At 38.9% G+C, this 23,335-nt stretch overlaps 1 protein-coding gene and 1 long non-coding RNA gene across 4 annotated transcripts; both read right to left on the bottom strand.

Annotated features, from left to right (window-relative positions):
• Positions 1–433: 433 nt before the first annotated feature.
• On the bottom strand, positions 434–14,536 carry LOC102220303 (transmembrane protein 41A-A-like). Of its 3 annotated transcripts, XM_023327996.1 has the most exons (7): positions 14,042–14,536; positions 13,107–13,372; positions 7,101–7,251; positions 6,859–7,020; positions 5,536–5,674; positions 5,202–5,445; positions 434–920 (listed from the first exon to the last, which is right to left on the bottom strand). In XM_023327996.1, the coding sequence occupies exons 2-6, from the start codon at positions 13,244–13,246 to the stop codon at positions 5,225–5,227; spliced, it is 813 nt and encodes a 270-aa protein (XP_023183764.1). In that variant the 5' UTR covers positions 13,247–13,372; positions 14,042–14,536; the 3' UTR covers positions 434–920; positions 5,202–5,224. The 3 variants fall into 3 exon arrangements, with proteins under 3 accessions (XP_023183764.1, XP_023183763.1, XP_023183762.1); XM_023327995.1 differs by lacking the exon at positions 434–920 and having other exon boundaries at positions 4,660–5,445; positions 13,107–13,369; XM_023327994.1 differs by lacking the exon at positions 434–920 and having other exon boundaries at positions 4,660–5,445.
• Positions 14,537–15,741: 1,205 nt separating this feature from the next.
• On the bottom strand, positions 15,742–16,750 carry LOC102220569. Its single transcript, XR_312866.2, has 4 exons — positions 16,648–16,750; positions 16,478–16,570; positions 16,290–16,401; positions 15,742–15,949 (listed from the first exon to the last, which is right to left on the bottom strand). It is a non-coding gene; the product is annotated as an uncharacterized LOC102220569 (long non-coding RNA).
• Positions 16,751–23,335: the final 6,585 nt, after the last annotated feature.

Here is a 23,335-nt window from a genome sequence, read left to right on the forward strand (position 1 = left end):
TCATCTTCAGTCAATTTAATAGATGAACTCTCACCTTGCCCAGACATTTATAGCTTTTGTGTTTATGTTAGCGACGGATTTAACACCTTCGATTGTCACACACAGAAACACATCTAGCTACATGCCGCCACGATGAGCTCCGCCACCCATTTGTTGAGACCAGGATGATATGAAATAATTTCCGGTTGTTCGTAAATAAGCCACTTACATAATGCGCAGCCGCCCGCAGTGTACAGTCTATCCGCTCACCTGTATAAATACACCTGCAGCGTTCTTCCCCTCTGTTCGCTCTGAACCGCCACCAGGCAGCAGCTCCAGGAGGAGAAAAGACTGCTGTACTCCAGGCATCGCACCAGTCATTTTAAGGATGCTTATTGGTCCCCCGAAAAACAACAAAGACCCGGCATTATCATCAATCAATAAAATCCTCCCAGGCTGAACTTGAAAACTGGACGTTATGCTGCCAACACTTAGCTTTCGTCAACAACTCAGGCGGAAGTGAGAGCTCCGCGCAACGCAAAAAATAACCCGGCCCAGTGCGCTAAATAATAAAATATAATTTAATGAAGCTTCGAGGCAGATAAATTTTCCTCGATTAATTTTAATAATCGAGGTACTCGAATCACTTGAGGAATCGTTTCAGCCCTAGTTTCAAGAATTCCCTCAGTGTTTACTTCAATGCAAGAATAATCGCAAGTCTATTTCCTATGGAGTGAAAATAGTCTCAAAATACCTGTGTGTGTAATACTGAATTTGTAACTCATGTAAGTATCTTTGTGTGTAACTTTGGATAGTTGTATCTGTGAAACATGATTTGTAAACTTTAAAAAGAAAATTTGTGCATAACTGATGTGCCGCTGATGGTCTTCTGGGCAGATTTTACGATTCTCTGGAGAGCCTTCCTCTGTGCTGCTGTGTAGCTGGGGAAACACACAGAGACAATAGCAGATCATACTTTCAATAGAACATCAATAGAAGGACACCTTCAGTTTTTGAGAAATATTGTTCCTCCTCAGGACTCTCAGGAAATAGTCTCTGCTGAGCTTTCTTTGTCAGTTCTGCTGTGTTTACATCCCAGGCCAGGTTATCCATGATCCGAACTCCCAGGAAACGGAAGTTTGACATCCTCTAAACCAGCTGTCTGCAGATGTTTAGTGGTTGAATGTCTCTTTTACTTCTCCTAAAATCCACTATTTCCTCATGGGTCTTGGCTGTGTTTAGGATCAGGTTGTTGTCTGTGCACCATGCTGTCAGTTGCTTCACCTCATTCCTGTAGGCACACTCTTCCACCCCTGAGATGAGGCCCACTACAGTTGTGTCATCTGCAAATTTAACAAGAGTGGTACTTTGATGGACTGAAACACCATTGTGTGTGTACAGGACAAAGAGCAGAGGGCTCAGCACACAGCCCTGAGGAGAGCCAGTACTGATGTTGATATCTGAAGAGGTATGGGGGCCCATTCTGACTCTTTGCTTGCAATCTGTCAGGAAGTCCTTAATCCAGCAACAGATGGAAGAGGGGATTCCTAGGGCTGCCAGTTTACACACTAATCTGTCAGGGAGGAAGTATGTGTGTGTGTATTTGCATGACCAATATTGGATGGTTGGGGGTTATACAGAATACTATTTTGTGTGTGTGTTGCTGGTAAACGGGATAATTATCAATCTGGATGTTTGATTTATAAATGTTCTCAAAACGTCCACCAGGGGGAGTGACGGAAGGATAAGAAAATACAAGGACACCAATGAAATATTATTTGCATCCCAAAATGGCTCCGTTTCGTTCGTTTCGACCACCAAATAATTATTGTGTCCCGTCCCAATAAAGACAAAATTGAGTGTATTGTATTTTATTGCATTTTCCATAGAAAACGGGCTGAAAAATGCAAAAGGCAAAACATCAAAACAAGAATTTTAAATCAGTATAATCAGAAGAAGACAGAAGATTAAGACTGGTAAAAGAATCTCCAAACAAAGTGCCTTTATGAAGCATTCTGAAACCATTAAAATTTGAAATGTGGCATTTTCATATTTCCCTTTAAAAGTCAAAATCCCAAACCTATCTGAAAAACTGAATTTCACATAGAAAGTTCTCCATGATGTGATTTTGCAACCAGTGAGTTTAATTTATGTGGCAAAACAAGGTCAGAAGGATGTTAATATGGGAAAAGATCAGAAGTTTCTGCAGCCATATTCATGTCTGCACAGTGAAGTCTCACCTCATGATGGGAGTTCAAAATGTCCTGGTGCTTCTCACCTGATACTGTTAATGATACTTATTAAAATAGAATACAAAATAAAATGGAACAGATTTAGATGAAATCAAACCTAAGGTAGCTCAGTCACAACCATCTATTTAATCTTTATCATTCCTTCACAGGAGTTTCAGCTACATTAAGACGTGTTTAAGTGCTTTAGGAAAAAAACAGTAACTTGACTACAACACTGTAAATATGTAAACAAACCAAAACGGGATTGCCGCTATGAAGTTTAGACAGCTGCAATGAACACAATCAGTAAAAACGGAAACATTGTTAGTTTCAAAATCAGAACAGAAGGAAACATCTGGAGCCAGATACATAAATCCCAGAGGAGTTTTACATCTAATGTGTTTGAGCACATTTTTCATAATATAAAAATATATAGTATATTTTTAAACACACTTTTCATTGTACTTTTGCTTGCAGCAATAATCAGTCCATGACATGATTATTTATTCATGTTTTAAATAATGCTGCACAAAATAAAATTCTAACTCCAAAGTTTTTGTTTTTTTATATACGGTAATTACATCTCATTCAACGCCTGATTTAAACAGTCAGCCCTTAAAGCTGCAGTAAATAATTATTCTAAGTATTTTTTACATTATATGTGTCATGGCAGGCTAAAATGAAACCGATAATCTGTGAAAAATAAAATCACATTTGTAGAAATCTGCCTCTTGATCAGAAACAACCAATTCAGAAGAAGACTGAATATAGATGTTACTTTATAACATCTAAAATCTACTGGCTTATGTCTAAGTGTTAGTAAAATATGTACACCCAGGACAGGTTGTCAGGCAACACAGAAACAGACAGGACACACAACCATGCACACACACACCTAGGGAGAATTTAAGACTATATATACACTGCTCAAAAAAATAAAGGGAACACTCAAATAACACATCCTAGATCTGAATGAAAGAAATATTCTCATTGAATACTTTGTTCTGTACAAAGTTGAATGTGCTGACAACAAAATCACACAAAAATCATCAATGGAAATCAAATTTATTAACCAATGGAGGCCTGGATTTGGAGCCACACACAAAATTAAAGTGAAATAACACTACACGCTGATCCAACTTTAATGTAATGTCCTTAAAACAAGTCAAAATGAGGCTCAGTATTGTGTGTGGCCTCCACGTGCCTGTATGACCTCCCTACAATACCTGGGCATGCTCCTGATGAGGTGGCGGATGGTCTCCTGAGGGATCTCCTCCCAGACCTGGACTAAAGCATCCGCCAACTCCTGGACAGTCTGTGGTGCAATGTGACGTTGGTGGATGGAGCGAGACATGATGTCCCAGATGTGCTCAATCGGATTCAGGTCTGGGGAACGGGCTGGCCAGTCCATAGCTTCAATACCTTCATCTTGCAGGAACTGCTGACACACTCCAGCCACATGAGGTCTAGCATTGCCCTGCATTAGGAGGAACCCAGGGCCAACCGCACCAGCATATGGTCTCACAAGGGGTCTGAGGATCTCATCTCGGTACCTAATGGCAGTCAGGCTACCTCTGGTGAGCACATGGAGGGCTGTGCGGCCCTCCAAAGAAATGCCACCCCACACCATTACTGACTCACTGCCAAACCGGTCATGCTAAAGGATGTTGCAGGCAGCAGACCGCTCTCCACGGCGTCTCCAGACTCTGTCACGTCTGTCACATGTGCTCAGTGTGAACCTGCTTTCATCTGTGAAGAGCACAAGGCGCCAGTGGCGAATTTGCCAATCCTGGTGTTCTCTGGCAAATGCCAAGCGTCCTGCACGGTGTTGGGCTGTGAGCACAACCCCCATCTGTGGACGTCGGGCCCTCATACCATCCTCATGGAGTCAGTTTCTAACCGTTTGTGCGGACACATGCACATTTGTGGCCTGCTGGAGGTAATTTTGCAGGGCTCTGGCAGTGCTCCTCCTGTTCCTTCTTGCACAAAGGCAGAGGTAGCGGTCCTGCTGCTGGGTTGTTGCCCTCCTACGGCCTCCTTCACGTCTCCTGGTGTACTGGCCTGTCTCCTGGTAGCGCCTCCAGCCTCTGGACACTACGCTGACAGACACAGCAAACCTTCTTGCCACAGCTCGCATTGATGTGCCATCCTGGATGAGCTGCACTACCTGAGCCACTTGTGTGGGTTGTGGAGTCCGTCTCATGCTACCACGAGTGTGAAAGCACCACAAACATTCAAAACATCAGCCAGACAGCATAGGTACTGAGAAGTGGTCTGTGGTCCCAACTGCAGAACCACTCCTTTATTGAGTGTGCCTTGCTAATTGCCAATAATTTCCACCTGTTGTCTATTCCATTTGCACAACAGCAGGTGAAATTGATTGTCAATCAGTGTTGCTTCCTAAGTGGACAGTTTGATTTCACAGAAGTTTGATTTACTTGGAGTTATATTGTGTTGTTTAAGTGTTCCCTTTATTTTTTTGAGCAGTGTATAGATATATATATATAAATAAATAAAGTAGTGCTCCCCTGGCAGATTTCTCCACTTTTAACAAGAAATAATCTGCCAGTGGAATTAATCCATTGTTTTTATTAATATTGATGAATTATCAGAACTTACTTGTGAGTCTGTATGTCTGATTTTAAATTTATTAAGTTACTAGACAAAAATACTTTGTAATATTTAGTGTTTTTGCGGTGCATGCATCAGATCTTTAACAGGAACAGAAAGATTTGTTAATCTCGAAGGTGACACTTAATCAACTCTGTGCAAAATAATTACAATTTCTTGCCAAATGTGACATTCCATCCATTCAAGAGGAGGATTTTCACCACAGTAACTTCTAAGGTGTTTTAAGACAATAAGTTCATGTTAATAAAGACTAAGCACAACCTGATGAAAATAGAAGTTCAAAACAAGTACCGCCCTGAATGTCTGGAGTCTCCAGAGTGACCTTGAAGAGGTCTAGAGGTCACAAGTGTTCATCTCTACCTGAGCAGCGTTAACATTCAGTGTCATCTGCTCTTCCTGTCCCGGCCGGTTCCATTGCTGGTGACGCCATCCAGCTTGAGGTGAGCGGTGCCAAAGCGTTTGATGAGCGCTCCGGGCAGCAGAGCCATGAGCGCAATGGCCAGCAGCTGAGTCAGCGTCCCCCACGAGAAGATGTCGTCTAAAGAGGACAATTGTGAGAGGACGGAGCCCGTACGCACACAGATGAAGTTGTACGGGATTAAACCTTGGAGGAGGAAGATAAGACGGAAACAGCAGCTGTGTCATTGGATCTGCGACATCTGTTTGTCTATTCATTTTTATGCTTTTAGCTCACCTATTAATACAGAGAAGAAGAAAATGGATAGAGGGATGTTGAGGACAGGACAGGTGATGTTAAGGAACCAGTTAGGAGTCATGGGGAAAAAACGAAGGAAGAGGAGGAAGAAGAATAAGCTGCTACGATTCTCCTCCACCTGACAGGAAGACGACAACAAAAAAGTCCAGGAAAGAAAATATAACAAAGAAAAAGTTTTGCAGGGATTCAATGGAAAAGAAAAACAAGACGTGGTTAGGAAAGAAGTTGAGGAAAATGTTCAGTTTCAATCCACCAATTCTAAGCAAAAAAGCTTTATTAGTGCAAAACTTCAGTCCAACAACTTTATTAGTTTAGTTTAAATGGAAAGAGATTTTCATTAAACCAAAATGTTTCTGATGGGGAATAAAGAAAATGTCAATATGCAAGCATCAGAACATATAGATTAATGTGACACTTTAAGATTTCTTTTGCATTTTATTGAGTTATTTGTAGACCGAAAAGATGAACAGAAAACTCAGAGGCATTTTGTTTCACTTTCATGTTTTCCCTTAGACTGGCTTTATCTGCCCTGCCAGGTTCATTTTTCAGTCATATTTGCACCATGTTATTCTTTCATTTAAGTGCCACAACTATAAACTAAACATTTATTAGCAAGCTAAAAAGTTAGCTTCAGACTAAATATTTAGCTCTGAGCAAATTATTTAGTCTGAAGCTACATATTTAGCATCAAATTCAATATTTAGTTTGCAAACTAAATATTCTGTTTGCAAGCTAAATAATTAATATTTAGTTATTTATATTGAGTTATTTTGCTTGCTAACTAAATGTTTAGTTTTGAACTACATATTTAGTTTGTAATTTGAATATTTAGCTTGCTAACTAAATGTTTAGTTTTGGACTAAATATTTAGTTTGGAAACAAACTACCTGGCTTGCTAAAGAAATATTTAGCTAAGAAAATATTTAGTTTGAAGTTAATATTTAATTGATATATGAAATATGTATCTTCCTAATGAAATATTTAGTTTGAAACTATGACATTTATAAATTCATAAGTAACATTCATTTATGACTTTAAAAAATGAGCTTCCATTTCTTTTTGCAGGTTCATCTTAGATATGAGCTGCATTTATTGTACCAGATGTCAGAATGTCTGTCTTAACCTCCATGTTGGATTCATGTTTTCCAGCTTCATTTCCAGTTGGGTCAACATTTCTGACACTCGGAAAACATCCAGAATATCACCGAAAACAAGTTAAATCCTACAAAAAAATTAGCCAATTCTTGTTTACCACACAAATAAAGGATAAATGACCAATCTGGTGAAGATTGACCCGCCTACCTTCATCTGCAGCAGAGCCACTTTCTCTGGGAAGAAGTGAACCACATACTGCTTCCCAAACGCCGAGGACAACAGGAAGCAGAACGTGGAGCCGAAAGTGGCGAGCAAGCAGGTCAGCATCAGACCCACCCAGGGTCCGAAAATAGCCCCCCCCAACATGTTCTGAAACAGGGCAGATTACATGGAGGGAAGTGTTTTAGTTTCCCTGCTTTCTGTTTAGTTTCTGTCAGTGTGTGGCTCACCAGGAAGGAGGACCCAGGTATGGCGAAGGACTGCTTATATAGGTAGGCGCTACAGAACAGTAGCAGAACGTAGCTGTAGTTCTCTGTTTTGTAAAACTTGAGCGTGTTGGCCAGTTCCTGTAGTGACTCCAGGTCTGATGGAAACGTCAGCCTGGATGGAAAATTAGAGGAACACACCATAGTACACTAATGTGAGTTTTTTCATTTGCTACTAAAATCAAGTTGTGGTATGACTGATGAAACACAATAAGAATGAACCTAATGCACAGCAAAGAAAATTTACAACAGGTTGACTGAAAAAGAGAGCAAAATGGCCCATTTAAAGGCCCAATCTTAACCTGATTCAAATGGAAAATCATATTGACTGTGCGGTAATTTGAACAACCTTTGCATTTATTTCACAAAATTTTGGGTCGGTTTGAAAATCTTCCTGCATGTTTTAGCTTAAACGTGTTATGCTAAACGTTTATGGTCAAATGTTTAGCATAATATTTTCTATTTGTTACTGAAAATCTAAATGTATTGTCACCAATTTACAGCAGGGAGACACTGCTACAAAGCAAAGTATTGGTTTATCTCAATATACCTGATGGTCAATCTGGGAACTTCACCTGTCTCTAAATTAGTCACTTCGCTATAGTGCATTTGTAACTTGGTTGTATTTCTCTTTTGTTATAATTACACAAAATGTCTTTTTTTTTTGATTATTCGTATTGTTCCTTACCTGACTGAAACACCGTCGTTTTAAGTGTGTTACTTTAAGATTGGAAGCACCTCCTTTTTGTTTCTTCTTCTGTGGTATTGTCTTTAAATTGTCTGCACCCCTTACACACATGGGCGTAAACATAGACATGAATACGTCGATGCCTCATTGAGCGGGTCGGTCTGTTTGCTGTGATAGGTCACAGCGTCCGCCATATTTAATGTGAGGGATCTGCCAGTAAGCTAATACAAGTGAATGAACCGAACTTCATAAAGTGCCATTCTACAATACCTGTCACTGACACATTCTCTCACACACACTAATATACAGTATGTACTAGTCAAAGAAAGCACTAAAGACAGTGTTTCTAACTTTTGATGTGATTATTTAATTGTTATGGGAAATTTAGACCCTCCCCTTTTGTCATGTTGATGGTAGAGGTGTGTGCTGTTTATTTTTCATTTAAATACATCCAGTTTATTTATAGATCTACTAAGTTAGTTTCTGTTATCACTATTGTAATATACACTGCCTGGCCAAAACAAAAGTCGCCACCAAAAAATGGTCACACTCTAATATTTTGTTGGACCACCTTTAGCTTTGATTACAGCCCGCATTCGCTGTGGCATTGTTTCAATAAGCTTCTGCAGTGTCACAAGATTTATTTCCATCCAGTGTTGCATTAATCTTTCACCAAGATCCTTCAATGTGTGCAGCAAGATGTTGGAGACCTTCTATCACAGTGTTGTTGCCGGTGCCATCTTCTTTGCTGCTGTGTGTTGGGGAAGCAGCATCATAGCCAGCGACTCTAATAGACTAGACAAAATCATCAGGAAAGCTGGCTCTGTACTGGGATTAAGGCTGGAGTCCCTGGAAACTGTGGTGGAGAGGAGGACACTGAAGAAGGTTCTGTCTATTATGGACAATAAACAGCACCCTCTCCACCACATAGTGGACAGACAGCGGAGCACCTTCTCACATAGGCTGCTCCAGCTCCGCTGTCGTAGGGACAGATACAGGAAATCCTTCCTGCCACATGCCATCTCACTGTACAATAAAAGCTAAATCATTGTTCTGCACAAATCAGTCCAATTTTGCACAACTGCACTGTGGCACACTGCTGTACATATATTTACATATACATACTGTTTCTGCATTTTTGAATCTTGCAAGGACTGCTCTAAGCTGCTTTTTATATTGACAGAATGTTATATTTTATCTTGTCTACAATTGCTACTCAGTGGTGGTTGTTGTGTGTCTTGTCTCTATGCTGCTGTAACTGCAAAATAATTTCCCTGCTGGGATGAATAAAGTAATTCTATTCTATTGATGATGGGAGAGTCTGACCACTGTGCAAAGCCTTCTCCAGCACATCCCAAAGATTCTCAATGGGGTTGAGGTCTGGACTCTGTGGTGGCCAATCCATGTGTGAAAAAGATGTCTCATGCTCCCTGAACCACTCTTTCACAATGTGAGCCCGATGAATCCTGGCATTGTCATCTTGGAATATGCCCATTCCATTTGGGAAGACAAAATACATTGATGGAATAACCTGGTCATCCAGTATATTCAGGTAGTCAGCTGACCTCATTCTTTGGGCACACAATGTTGCTGAACCTAGACCTGACCAACTGCAGCAACCCCAGATCATAGCACTGCCCCCACAGGCTTGTACAGTAGGCACTAGGCATGATGGGTGCATCACTTCACCTGCCTCTCTTCTTACCCTGATGCGCCCATCACTCTGGAACAGGGTAAATCTGGACTCATCAGACCACATCAGACACTCTTCCATTCCTCCAGAGTCCAATCTCTATGCTCCCTAGCAAACTGAAGCCTTTTTTTCTGGTTAGCCTTACTGATTAGGTCAAAGCTTAATATGAAACGGTCCAAAATTACACATGTAAGTGATACGAAACACTACAAAACTACTCTCATATATTTACAGAAGATTTTAGAGAAGCTATGTTTATGGGTTTATAGGAGTTGCCTTTTATCCCACCTGTGGATCACAGACGAAGCGAGTTGTTATAAAGTTATTCCGGCAAGAGCTCGTTCATTCTGAGCATGCCCAGAGCCAGAAAACCCGTTCTCCCTGTTTAGACCCACAGCCACACGAGAGCGCCCCCATTGGCAAGAAGCTGCATGCACACAACACATATATCTACTGTATATATATGGGAAATCAAAGAAGAAAAAAACGAAGACAGAAGCCAGGACTAATTCTAATTCAAAAATAGGGGGTGTATTAATTAATTTAGTTTCTCAACTCACTACATTCTCATCAGGTATGTTGTGTAAAAAATATTTATTTTGATTACTTAAAAATTGTCATGTTGTACATTGTCATGAGAGGACTTGGAGCTGGCAGTAATAACACGCTTGTTTTCTGTTTGTTCTCGTCAGAAATAAATTGAGAAACCATCAATTTCAAAGAAATCCCATGTCACTGCCCTGATCATTCAATAAACCCAGCACAACGCAGAAAGGATTCGTCATAGCAGTTACTGCTCAGGATAACATTCAGTTACCTGCTAAGTAACATTAATATTGACTATCGATATTGGCCCAAATTTTGAAATCTGTGCATCCCTAATCTTAAGTAGAAAATGGCTTTCATCTCAGTTTAAATAGATAAAATTCAAAAAGAGCAAAAATTTGAAACCAGACCGAAAAAACAGAACTGTAGAAGAAACAGTGACCATGCTGTGTCTCTGAGTCAAAGAGTAACTGGATACATCCAATTCAAAGATAGAAATAGCATCACTGCTTGTAGACTTGAGGACAGACTAGAAGACACTTCTGAAAACTCACACTGCAAAAAGAAAATCTCCCATCTGTCCGGTCCGCCTCCCCACCCTGACTTGAAACTCAAGCTGCTGACTTTTCTCTGCCACCTGCTTTCACGTCCAGCATTGCTTACTCTTACTAGTCAGAGGACAAGCATCCAGCCCTCTTACTGGTCCACTGGGTGGTTGACGTGGAAACGGCCCGACACGTGAAACTGAATGGATGTATGTACAGTATTTGAGGAGGGATACTTACTGCTGAATCTACGAAACATATTCTGCCTCAGCAGAACACTCTATACACACACACCCATACACACACAGAGGAACGGATAGATGTGGGATCAACCCACATCTATCCGTGGGTTGATCACTCACCCCAACATAAACAGTAAACCCTTCAGTTTCCTTTGGCTAAGAAAAAAAACTACTAAAGGGAATTTAGTTTACAAGATGCCTGGATCATTTAGTCATGATCGTGAGTAATATCAATTTACTGGGCACAAGCACACACAGGCACACACACATAAATGCTTTCTGCATTTGGCCTCGGAGTGTCTGGCTCAGTGTTATTCTATCATCCCTCTGCAGTGTCACATTTAACTATAAATTTAAACTCCCCAAGTGATGGGGTTTTATTTAACGCACAAGATCTTAAAATTTAACTTAACAAAATAGCTTAAGGGATTATTTTGGTTTTCTGAGATGTGTGAAACGTCATTTCTGGTTTTTAAGTTGCTGAAATCTCCTCATAGCGACCCGTTCACTTTGATGGTCTCACCTGGTCTCAGCTTTGGGGAATCCCCTTCGGCTTTTGAAATAGATACGAGTGGCTCATCAGAAGATTTGCTGCTTCTTATTATTTACCTTTTTATTCCACTTCAGAAGGTCTAATAGTAGTAAATGGAGTCATTAACTGTGTCTCAATTGACCATGTAGTTGCGCAATTTGACATTTTGAAAATAAATTTGATCATAACAGAAACTGCATTTTCAAAAAAATCTTAGTGCTAGAATGAGGTGGGGGGTTTGTCGTATTGAAATTGATTTATTCCTCAAAGTCCTATGGAAACACTTTTTTCACATCACATGATCAACAATCAGATGTTACCACTGGCAAAAACCATGAAGAAAAAGATAGAATATTTTTTGATGAACAATTTTATTCACGTCTGATTTTAATTGTGTTTCTTATTTAATAGAAACAACTCCGGCTCCCACCTTACCGGCCACTGTTAGTCGGCTGGCAGCAAGAAGGCTAACACTTAAAAGAATCAAAACATTTTTTGACAGTTATGGTGTGGAAACTGATCTAATCTCTGTTAAGCTAACAGAGAATAGAGTTAACGAGTTTAGGGGCATTTTTTCTAAGCAGCCAACTCTTAGTTGAACCAGCTCAATTAACCAGCTAATGAAGCTGGTTAATTGAACTAATTTACCAACTAATATTAGCATCTTATGATGCAGTTTGATAACTGGAACAGTAGATAAAGGTTATATCTAGAAATCTAAATGAATGAGGTGTTTTGAACAATAAGCCCTTGAAGAAAACTACCAACATTGAAAGCAGTTTAGCATTTATATTTTTAGCTTGCAAACCACAAAACAACATCATAAACATCAACTACCAGTATTATCTTTCAGTTTATTTGTAATTACTTTTTTTAGTAGCAGCACTAAAAGCATCCCTTTGTATTATTATTGTTGTTGTTGTTATTTACTTTGATTTCAAGTCAAAGTTGATTTGGAAATCGACCCCCAGTGGAATTCTGACTTCAACAAAATAATACATCAATTTATGACAGCCCTAACCCTAACACAACAGAGACACAATCAAAACTGTCAGATGACTTATTACCCGCGATAACAACTCAGAAATAGTCCAAATTAGGATGTATTTTTATTTCTTTCCTACTTACGGAAAGTTTCTGTTTATATCACAGGTTTGAGGTGCCTTTCTATCCTAAAGAAAGATATAAAACTTCAGATATTTCACAAAAAGATACTAACGTTCATGGAAAAACCTCACATAATCTTATATTAAAGCAGAAAGTACGGCGCCCACCGTAAGAAAGGCTTACAGTATTCAATTATGCTGAATAACTGACCAGTACAGTATTGCGAGGGAACGCAAAAGAAAAAAATCCCCATGTCCCCTAGGGGGCTCCGTACGTTCTAATTCATTTTCTGGGTTGCAATGATATCAGTCTCTGCATAATAATCTAAAAATTAATCTAATATTAGTCTAAATAGTGAGTACTCTACAGTTTCTAAAGAAATAAGCTAAAGAGTGACTAATCTAATTTGTTTAGAATTAAGAAGATAAAAGTTAGTCGATTGAACCTTCTGGCAGACTTGTAGACATACACTAATCCAGAAAAAGAAAAGGAAGGAGTATCTGTGTGGCTCTAGTACCGTCAGGTTGGACTGTATTTCATTTAAAACAGTGTGTTGCCTCCTTCCTGTCTGCCTACTGTACAAAAAATACGAGAAAAAAAAAACAGTGTGTTGCTACCTGTACTCTCGTACGGCCTCTCCCTCCGGTTCAGACCCCGGCTGGAGCTGCGTCGGTCCCGGGGGAAGGTGCGTCGACAGCAGGTAGAGGTAGACACTTGCAGTCGCCACGATGACAGTTAGTCCCGCTAAGGAGCGCATGCTGTCCCGTCCAGAGAAACTTTTCTGCTGACCGGCAACTTCCACCAACAACTCAGTTTAAGCGCAGAGGTAGTACGCCCGGTGGACAACAGGTTGCCGTGTTCTGGTTCCTTTGGACGGCACCTGCTAAAAGAGGGTGTTACTTTCCGAGAGGCAAGCCGCATATGACGGTTGACATTCTGCTAGGGGTCGGTGCACGGATCGTATAGCAGCCTGGTGAGAGACAACTTTCTTAAGTACATGGAAATGTTTTTTTTCCTCTAATTAGCTAGCACATACTGTTATCCAAAATATATAGAAATATTTCTTAATTTCTGTGAAATATTAACATATTTTTGAATGCAATGTAAACATGCAATTTAACACAACGACCACTAGAAGGCAGGGTAAATACAAACTACCCGTACTTGAATTTCCGTTTTAAAGTGAAACATAGTGATATTACTACGTCAAGCGTATTTTCATTCAGCCTGTTAACTCACTGTTAAGTGTATTTACTGTGGAATTAACATATAATTAATAAATATTAACTTAAGAATTTATAAACGAAATAAAACATATTGTCACTAACATTTAAACACACAGTACGCAACTGTGACTTAGTTTGCTTTTTGTATTTGTAGCAGCTCCCCAGCAGTTGAATTAACCAGCCAGTCTCGACGGGTGAATTTAGCGTTTTATTTTCTTCGGGTGATTCAGAATCATCACAGTCACCACAGTCACCATGAAAACTAAAACATATACAAATATTATACAAACATAAACTTACAATACAAACAACAAAACAAAACGTACCTCGCTGCTTTCACTGGGGAACACTAAGTGTTGATTTCTTCATGCTACTCAGCTTGACAGTTCAAGTCATTGATTGACACGACGATTCTACCAGCCTTTAAAGGGCCTGCCCTCATTAGTTACGGCAGCCCAAGAGGTACAACCAAAAACCCCAAAACATTACAAAGTGAAAATACCATTAAACAAAACAAAACAACAACAAAAAAATGCTAATCAAAACTGACAAACATCCATAAACAATCTGCATCATACTTAATTTAGAAAATTCTTAATTTACTTTAGTCTACTATCCGTTACAGTATTTATTCGGGTTATATTTGTCTAGAATAAAACATGTTTGATGATCTGAAACATTCATCAGTCTTTGTGCAGTGTAGCAAAAATATAATATCATGGTAAGTGACAGGCAGGTGCAGAGAAGGATGGGGGGGGGGGTAAAGAGGGCTTGAGCCCCTGCCCCTTTTATCCTTGATGCCCCTAGTGCACAGGTCTGAAAGTCCAGTCCTCAAGGGCCGCTGTCCTGCAGGTTTTAGATGTGCCACAGGTACAAAACGCTGGAATGAAATGACTTAATCACCTCCTCCTTGTGTAGATCAGTTCTCCAGAGCCTTAATGACCTAATTATTCTATTCAGGTGGTGCAGCAGAGGCACATCTAAAAGTTGCAGGACCCTGGAGGAGTGGAGTTTGACACCCCTGCCCCAGTGCATCGGTAAAAACAACTCATATAATCATGTTAAGGTTTTAACTTTCAGTTTAATCGGCAGCTAACAAAATTGTAAAATAAATAAATTTGTAAACAATTGCTCTATATTTCGCAAAGTTGTAGATATTTCGGCTGTCTGAAATAATTTGTTCCCCCTCCATAAAATGGGAACAAATTAATTTACCAGCAAGTCTTTAAATGTGTTTATTCCTCTCATCATCAGCAACAAATCCTGTGGATTTGGTGACATTTGATCATTATTTGCCAAAGTTAAAGGAGGGTGAACCATATATTTTAGCCACCTGAAATAACCTGTTCCCCCTCCATAACATGTACATGTATAGATTATATTAATAGAATGATTTTTGATGTTGATAAGATGCAGGGTTATTGATTATCAGGTCTGTTTTACACAAGCCAGGTTCCTGTTGAAGATCCTATTCCAGATCTTGTTCTAGACCAGGAGAGAGGATCTGCTCCTGTCTGTTCCAAGCAGACCAGACTAGCGAGCTAACCACACATTGAATCAAGAGAAACGTCACATCCCTTCAACTCCTTCCAGTCTGGTGAGAGATATTCAAACCCACAGCCACACTTTCATTCTTACTCTGGACTGGACTGAATTGGATCCTTTTCCATCATCCTGATCACTTCCATCAAAGAGCTGAATTGTTAAATGTTGCCTTGGATAAAGGGGAAAAAAACATTTCTAGGATTTCATGGACTATTTGAAGTACTTCTCTGTATATATTGTTGTAAATATTCATTAATAAATTTCACTAATTTTGCACTATTCGATTGACTGTGTGTTTTTACAAATTACCACTCCCTCCTGCAGTCGAGCAGGAATTTTCTGATCTGACCTCATTAACTAACTCATAATTCATTCTAATATCCATATAAGTAATATCTTACATAAAGAAAAAAAATTCAGGCTGCTGCACCCTCCATCATTCAAACCTTTCCTTTCCAAGAAACAGAAGTAGATTTCTAAGATTAACATTTTATTTTTTAATGATATTTTAGTTAAGTGCAATGCAATCTTTGTAGGAACATGTTTTAAGACAATGTTTTTGCATATTTTTATCAAATTAGAGGAACATCTTTCTTAGACATAATGAGCACATGAACAGCTTTGGCAAGTAATTAGGTGCAAAAATGGAAAGACTCTTTACTCTCTTTTCTCCCTCCATTTCTTCACTCCTGCAACGAGAAGAAAATAAGCACAAACACATTTCAGCAAAACCATAACACATTTTCAAGTAGCTTACAGTTGGAAATTATAACCAAATTCTTTAGTTGTTAAGTCTAGATTCATGCTTTTTCACATAGGACCAGGTTGGTGTGCACAGCTTTCACTCCATAATAAAATAATCATTATCAGGTTATCTTTAACTGCTAAGTGAAAACCTGTTTGATGATCTGAAACATTAATAAAAAAAAATCACCACAAAATCTGGAAGGGAGAAACATTTTTTGTGAGTGTTTGAAATGTTTTGGAAAGAAAATGAAAGTGAAAGAAAGTGATCATTTTTACACTCACTGAGAAAACTTTTAAGATTTTGAGAAACGTTCAGTGATTGGTTCAGGGGGCGCAGCCTTCACTTCTCCCTGTTCCCCTCTCATTTCTGCAAGGGCCACGTCTTCTGGAATAACTAAGACACCGAGATCACACAAGAGTTTCAGTAATAACCCTCAAGTTTCGTTCGAATTATGGTATAAGGACTGTACCTGGTGAGTCCCCATGAGAACGGACGGACATCAACTCAACCCTGACAACAACAACAACGAGGAGCAGCAACAGAACCTGGGCTTTCATTTTCTCTGAGAGGACACGGACAATCAGTGGAACCCAACTGGTTTATGATAATCAAAAACAGAAGATTGAAATGAAAGCTCACCTGAAGTGCAGCACATTAGCTGGAAGTTGTCAGCAGATCTGATTGTGATGGGCTCTCCGAGGTTTTGGAGTTCACACGTACCGGACAAACAGGTATGAAAATGGGCGCGTCTCTAAACTATTTTAAGAATGTCACCCTCACCTTAGCTGGTGAGACTGAATTGTTCATAAGACTTTCTCTTCATTGTACTTTTCTAGAAGCTGCAACCAACAGTAAGTTCATCCATTTTACCTACTTACACTTCTGTCACCAAATTAAGGCTTTAGCAAAAGTGTACTTCAAAAAATCTGGTTAATAGTTAGAGATATTAGTACACCATCCAATCATAATTTATGACAGGTTATGAATATGAATATGAAAATAGGGGGAGGGGTCAGGGGAGTGAGGGAGGGGTTTCACACCTCTTCACACACCTCTCATTGTCTGTACTGTGTCTGAAAGACACCTACTCTTCTTCAGTCTAATCAACTTGCATCTAATCAAGTTGTGTCCTCTATTCTCTCTGTGTCTGAAAGACACCTACTGTTGGGAACTGGGATTTTGGCTCTTTGTGGGGATTTTCTGTTTGTCTGCTGCTTCCCTCGTCATTCACTAGATCAGTGGTTCCCAAAGATTTTCTGGGCCCCCCTATGGATTACAATACCCCCCCCAGAAAAAAAGATTAAAAAAACCCCAACTGGGCACACATCGTTCAACCAGACATAAACCTATACACATATTTTGTTTTCAAACTCCACTGAAGTTTATTTCACACTTCAGGTTGCAACAAAACAAACTACAAAACTATCTTTACAGTGAAACACTTTTATTTTTGTTTTATTTTTCATTCATCCATACCCCCTGCAGTGGTATTGCCCCCCCTTAGGGCCCCCACACTTTGGGAACCACTGCAGTAGATGGTGCCTAGAGGCTGCACTACTTGAAGGGCTTGCCTGCTGATTGGTGTCAGCGAACCTGTGTTCAATCACCTCATCATCTAGGAGTATATGAAGAGTGGGCTGCCAGCACTTCAGCGCCTGAGTGTTTGCCAGTTACGGTACTCTGCGCCCCTCTGAGGTAGCTTTCTGTGTTTTCTCTGAGATTATTTCAAGTAATATATTCCTGTTGCCTCTCCCTCAGGTGTTTCCTTGTGATGCCTTGGATTTAACCACTGTGTAGCCCGAGTTCTTAGCTTTCTGGTTTACCTTCGTGACGCCGTGGATTTTACCCACTGGTTGCCCGATTCCCTCTCCACCTCTACTGAAGTGGAATGAAGAATTGATAGTTAATTAGTGATCATACTATAGAAATGACAAGATCTGAACAAACAAGAAAGTTGACTACCCCAAGGGATTTCGCACATTGGATAATGACTTTCTTTAGCAGACTAGATTTCACCTTACCAAATTTTTGCCTTAGAGCAAACAGGTACTATATTCAAAGCATGATGAAGACCAGCAAGCAAAACATTCACTGAGTGGATGTAGTAGAATATCGGAGTACAGGAGATGCAGCATAGAAGATGTGACTGAGTCAAGACATTGTCCACAAGTTCAGACTGGCAAATTGCTAGCTAAACAGGAAAATAGGTTGTATTTACTTAAATTTATGCAAACCAATTGTCTCAAAAGATTCAATTACTGCAACATATAAAAGACACGTGAAGTTAAATTGTATGGTTTAAGTATTGCAATCCTAAAATTTAATTATATCGTTCAATTTTGTTTTTGAATGCCTTTTTAAAATGTATTTAGTTGTACATAAGTTATATAGCAAAGAATATCTTGACATTAAAAGACATGTGAATAAGCTATTTGGTCAAGACTTTTCCATGGAAAACAATATTTTAAACTCATACAAAATAGTATTCTCAGCAAAATTTCTTTTTTTTCTGCCTACAACAGCAGGAATATATTTATTACATACAGTAAAGATACATCATGTCATTATTTGACATAGTTGTACTGTTCAAAACCTTTTGGTCTGCTTGAGTAGAAATGGCATAGTGTTAAAATGCTAAACTACAGACAAACATCAGTTGTTCCTGTTAATCTGGGGGCTGCAGAGGAAGAGAGCAGCAGATCCAGTAGTGATTGATGATTAGGATTTGTGTTCAGTGTGATATTATTTACCAACAATAATGTTGCTTATTAGTATGGTGTTACATAAAACCCTAAAGATAAAATGTACTCTTCCAACTGTTGTGACTTATAAAGAAACAGTGTTACTGGTTGCAGTCCGTGTTATTCTTTCTTGTTAAAACTTTGACATAATAAAAGCTGGAGGATGGTTTTGTGGTTCTGATTGTGTCTTAATGTGACTTTTATTACAAGATTTTATGGAGCTTCAGTTGTGTCCAGTAATTTGGATCAAGCTCTATCTTGGTAGAATTATATTTCTACATGTCAATTTATTTACTGTCATTTCAATCTGGAGAGACTCACACAGAGAAGAAAATAGCAGTTAAAAAAATTTAATGGTACAATTTCTTTGGCGCTCGGACCCTGCAGAAGACCGTGAGCCGAGGATCGCCATGAGCAGGCGGTCTGCTCGGCGAGCTCGGGATAGTCTTCCCCCCGGGACTGAAACTGGTGGTGGAGCAGAGCTTGGAGAGGGAGAGCACAAGGGATCATGGAGGATGTCCCTCATGGTGAAGGTGGAGATGGGGAGGAGGTGGATCGAAGCACGGCTGACGAGCAGGAAGACCCAGGGTAGCTTGAACTTTTGAAGGTATCTTTGGACGACGATTGGCTGGAGCGGCGTGAAGCTCCGGTCCGGATTGGCTGCGGTCAGGCGTAGTGATTAGATGATGTGGTGAAGCCGGTCAAGTCTCCCAGTTTGAATTTTCGCCAAGGCCCCATTTGTAATAAAGTGATGCCAACACCACGGATTCAGCAGTAATGGATCATCTTAAAGATGGGAAGGGTAAATTTTGTGCTGATTCTCAGTAACTGAATGATTAACTTAATGACTTTTTTCCATTTTACAGTTCAGTCAGTGAGGTTATTCATTTTGTGGTGGTCCTAGTCTCAGAAAGAAAGTAAAAAAGAAAGAATGCAGCAAATGTAAATGTTGGTTCCACAGGCTTCCCCTGAAAATATGGATAAAATTGATCATTACAGAGTAAAAGTCATTTGAAGAGGGGGAAACATATAAACAAGTGAAGTGATGCAATCTGCATTTTTAACTCGAATAACTTTTTTTTACTGACTTAAATAATACATTTAAATTACTGTACTATTTGATAAGGAGAATGGAAATGACTTTTTTTGTAAATTGCCTTGATATTGTAAATTGTAAATTGTAAATTGAATTAAGGAAGGTGACTGGACTTAAGAGAAATGATGCAATGTTTTATGGGTTGATGAAAGCAAGGATTGTTTTTTTTTGTAGCATCAAAAGTTAATTTTTGAGGCAAAACTAAGAAATTGTACAATTTATTCCAGTAATTTTCCATATATCGTAGGCCGGTTTCTGAACAGGTAAAGGTCATCAGTTGCAATTATATGAAACTGTTCTCAGAAACTGTGGTCTTACAACTAAGTAGCGATTAAGGTTTTATTTATGAAGCAATTTTCAAAGACATAAGTCACAATATCCTGTAAAACATAATTCACATTAAACAAAATCTAAAAGAATCACCATAAAGTCATGACAAAAAACATGGGAAAACAAGATTTCAGTTTGGTTATTTTTCTTGTTTTTTTTTCAGCTTGAAATCCTTTGTAATCCTTTATGTTCTGAATGAAATCAATACTCCTTAAACGATTTGATACTCTTGGTAATTGAGCTAGGTAGATTTTAAGGAAACAATAAAAACCTCCTCATAAAATGTTTAGATACAAGACCTTTAACATCCCACGGATGGAAAGTAAACGAGGAAGGTGGAAAATGACGGTAAGTCCAACATCATGTCCTTATTCACAACTCATACTAGAATATAACTACATTACCATCATGGTGAAATAATTGTATGCATTTTCCTGCAACATAGTATTGACATAACAAGTCACAAATTATGCAAGGATTCTAGCTATAAAGCTCTCATTGTTCCTTATTACAGCAGAGCTGGAGAAGCTTTGAAGTGAAGATACTCTTTTGCCTATTATGTTGACAGTCTTCTGCAGCACTTTTATCTAAATAATTAAAGTGATATTCCTCAAATAAAAGTACCACAATTTAGATTTACAGGAAAGATACATTTTCAACAATTATATAGTTTTAGAATAATTTTTAAAAATGTAGGTATAATTATTGTATTTTACCTGCTTCATGTTGTTTTTTGGATCATTTTTTTCATAGCTTGATGTAGTAGTAGTATCATGTGGTGTGATAGTGACAGAGTGCAGCATCAGTGTTTGCAATAAGTTTTGCATCTTCTACTTTTATTTGAGGAAGGTTAGGGTTAGGATAAAAGTGATATTACTATTAATGGTCACAACTGAAGCTCCATAAAATCGATGCCTTTGTGTCTAGAGGCAATCTAATCATTCAGTTCACAATTGAAGTTTTATTATCAGGATTCTGCAAATTAAATATTTTCTTAGTGTAACCGGGTTCTGCTTCACTCCACTGTACCAGGCCGGTCCAAGTAACTACTCAACTGCGTTGTGTAGTTTTTTAAATAAAGACAAGGAGTTTCTGGGTGATCAGGCAGTTTATTTCCTGAATGAGAACATATTGGGGTTCGAATCAGTGCAAAGGCTCAGCTTCACTCAGCACACTACAACAGAGCTTTTAACTTAGCACATGAAGTGTTTTATAATATTAACAAAACCAAAAGTACAAAAATTGGAGTCAGGCACATATGTAGTAAATATTCATTACACACTATTTGTCTAAGTTAATAAAAATTATATTTTATTATGTTGCTAACACTTTTCTACTGTGTGCTGAAGAATGCAACTCACCTCTAGTGCAGCTTTCACAGACTGGCACCGAGTACAGAGACCAGCAACATATAACCACCCACACAGAGAGGGGGCGCTATTTCCCCATTGCACTGATACAAGTGGGATTCTACAACCTAAACCTAAACACTGTTACATTAGTATATTTCAATCATTCCTTTCATACAGTTTAGGTTCCCTGAAAAGGAGAAATTAGCTGTTAGAAAAAATATTAATATTTTTGATTACTTTGAGTATGATGATATTTTACTTAATCTGACTGATATGATCTTTTTTAGTGCATACGGATGATTTGCATTGATCATTTCTAAGCTATAGTAATGGAACCCTTATGAGCAACTAGAAGTCTATTGTATTTGTTAGAGAACATTAGTGAACAGATAGCATCATTAGAACCAAGGAACAAAAGTTGTAGATAATTTTAAAGGTAACAAAACAATTCACCATAATGTGAGCAACTCTTGGAACATGGTTGTGTAGTGTAAAAAACTTTTAACTTTGGAGAAAATTGAATTTGAGTAGCCTCACCTAAGCCTGTTTACTGCCTTAACACTTTCTTAAGAAATACATTTACAGATTAGGAACTTTTACTGAAATGTATCACACTCTTTAAAAAAATCTTAGAGTTTGAAATTTAATTGAACCAACCTTTATTATTTTGGAGACAGTATGAAGCAGCGGGCAGATCAGTGTTGATTCAACAGCAGTAAAAAGACTGAATGAAAGTAGCATTCACAATGATGCGAGGATAAATTCTGGAAAGGGAGTATTCCACATCCAGTAAAACTGCAAGAAGTAACTCTGGTTTTATATTTTAGGGTACATCTAAAGTTAGACTCTGATGTTGGATTCTTAAGTTTAAAGTTAAATCTAAAATTACAATAAAAAATACCCAGAGAGAATTGAAGTAACTCTGCAACTAAAACCTTGTTTTTCAGGCTGAGTACAAACAAGAGAGAGTTAAGGAGGTAACTCGATTAGAGCCAGGAAGAATAGTAGGTGTCTTTCAGACACAGTACAAAGAATGGGGGGAGAGGATGCAACTCGAATAGACCCCTAAAGAACAGTAGGTGTTTTTTCAGACACTGTATGTAGACACAGAGAGAATAGAGGATGCAACTTGATTAGAGCCAGGAAGAGTAGGAGACAGGTGTCTTTCAGACACAGTGAGACACAATGAGAGCTGTGTGAAGAGGTGTGGAACTCATTAGCATATAAACCCTCCCTAACCCCCTCCCCCATTTTCATATTCATATTCATAACCTGTCATAAATTATGATTGAAGGATGACCCTAATATCTCTATAGTTAATGTCTTTGAAGATGGCGGCAGGACCAATGATGTTGGACCTGAAGGGGAGCATCTCCGAACTGCTCCCAAAGACACAGAGTTACCCTGGAACCAAAGAGCTGAGCTCAACAACTGAAACAGCCCTGTGCCAAACCTCACACTGGCCACAGTGTAGTCCATTCAGCGTCAGCTGCTGAAACCACTGGATAACGCCAGTCTGGGAGGGAGCCCATACCTTTGGGTCTGGTTGGTATGGTTTCCCACACCACTGACCCTCTTTTCCAGGCGGATGGTTCTGGGTTCTTGGCACAGATGCTAGGACTTTCACTAAATTAACCCCTCACATCCTAATTTTGTCCAGATTTTAATTACTCATTGATATTCCTGTGTGTTCCTGTGCATTTTCCCCAATGAGCAGCCACTCAAATTTATTAAGAATTTATTTACATTTTTCTACAAAAGAAAATCTTTACCAAAATCATTACAACACTTCCTATGAAACAACATTT

This window comes from Xiphophorus maculatus, chromosome 22 (assembly GCF_002775205.1).
Source record: "Xiphophorus maculatus strain JP 163 A chromosome 22, X_maculatus-5.0-male, whole genome shotgun sequence".
NCBI classification, from domain to species: Eukaryota; Metazoa; Chordata; class Actinopteri; order Cyprinodontiformes; family Poeciliidae; genus Xiphophorus; species Xiphophorus maculatus.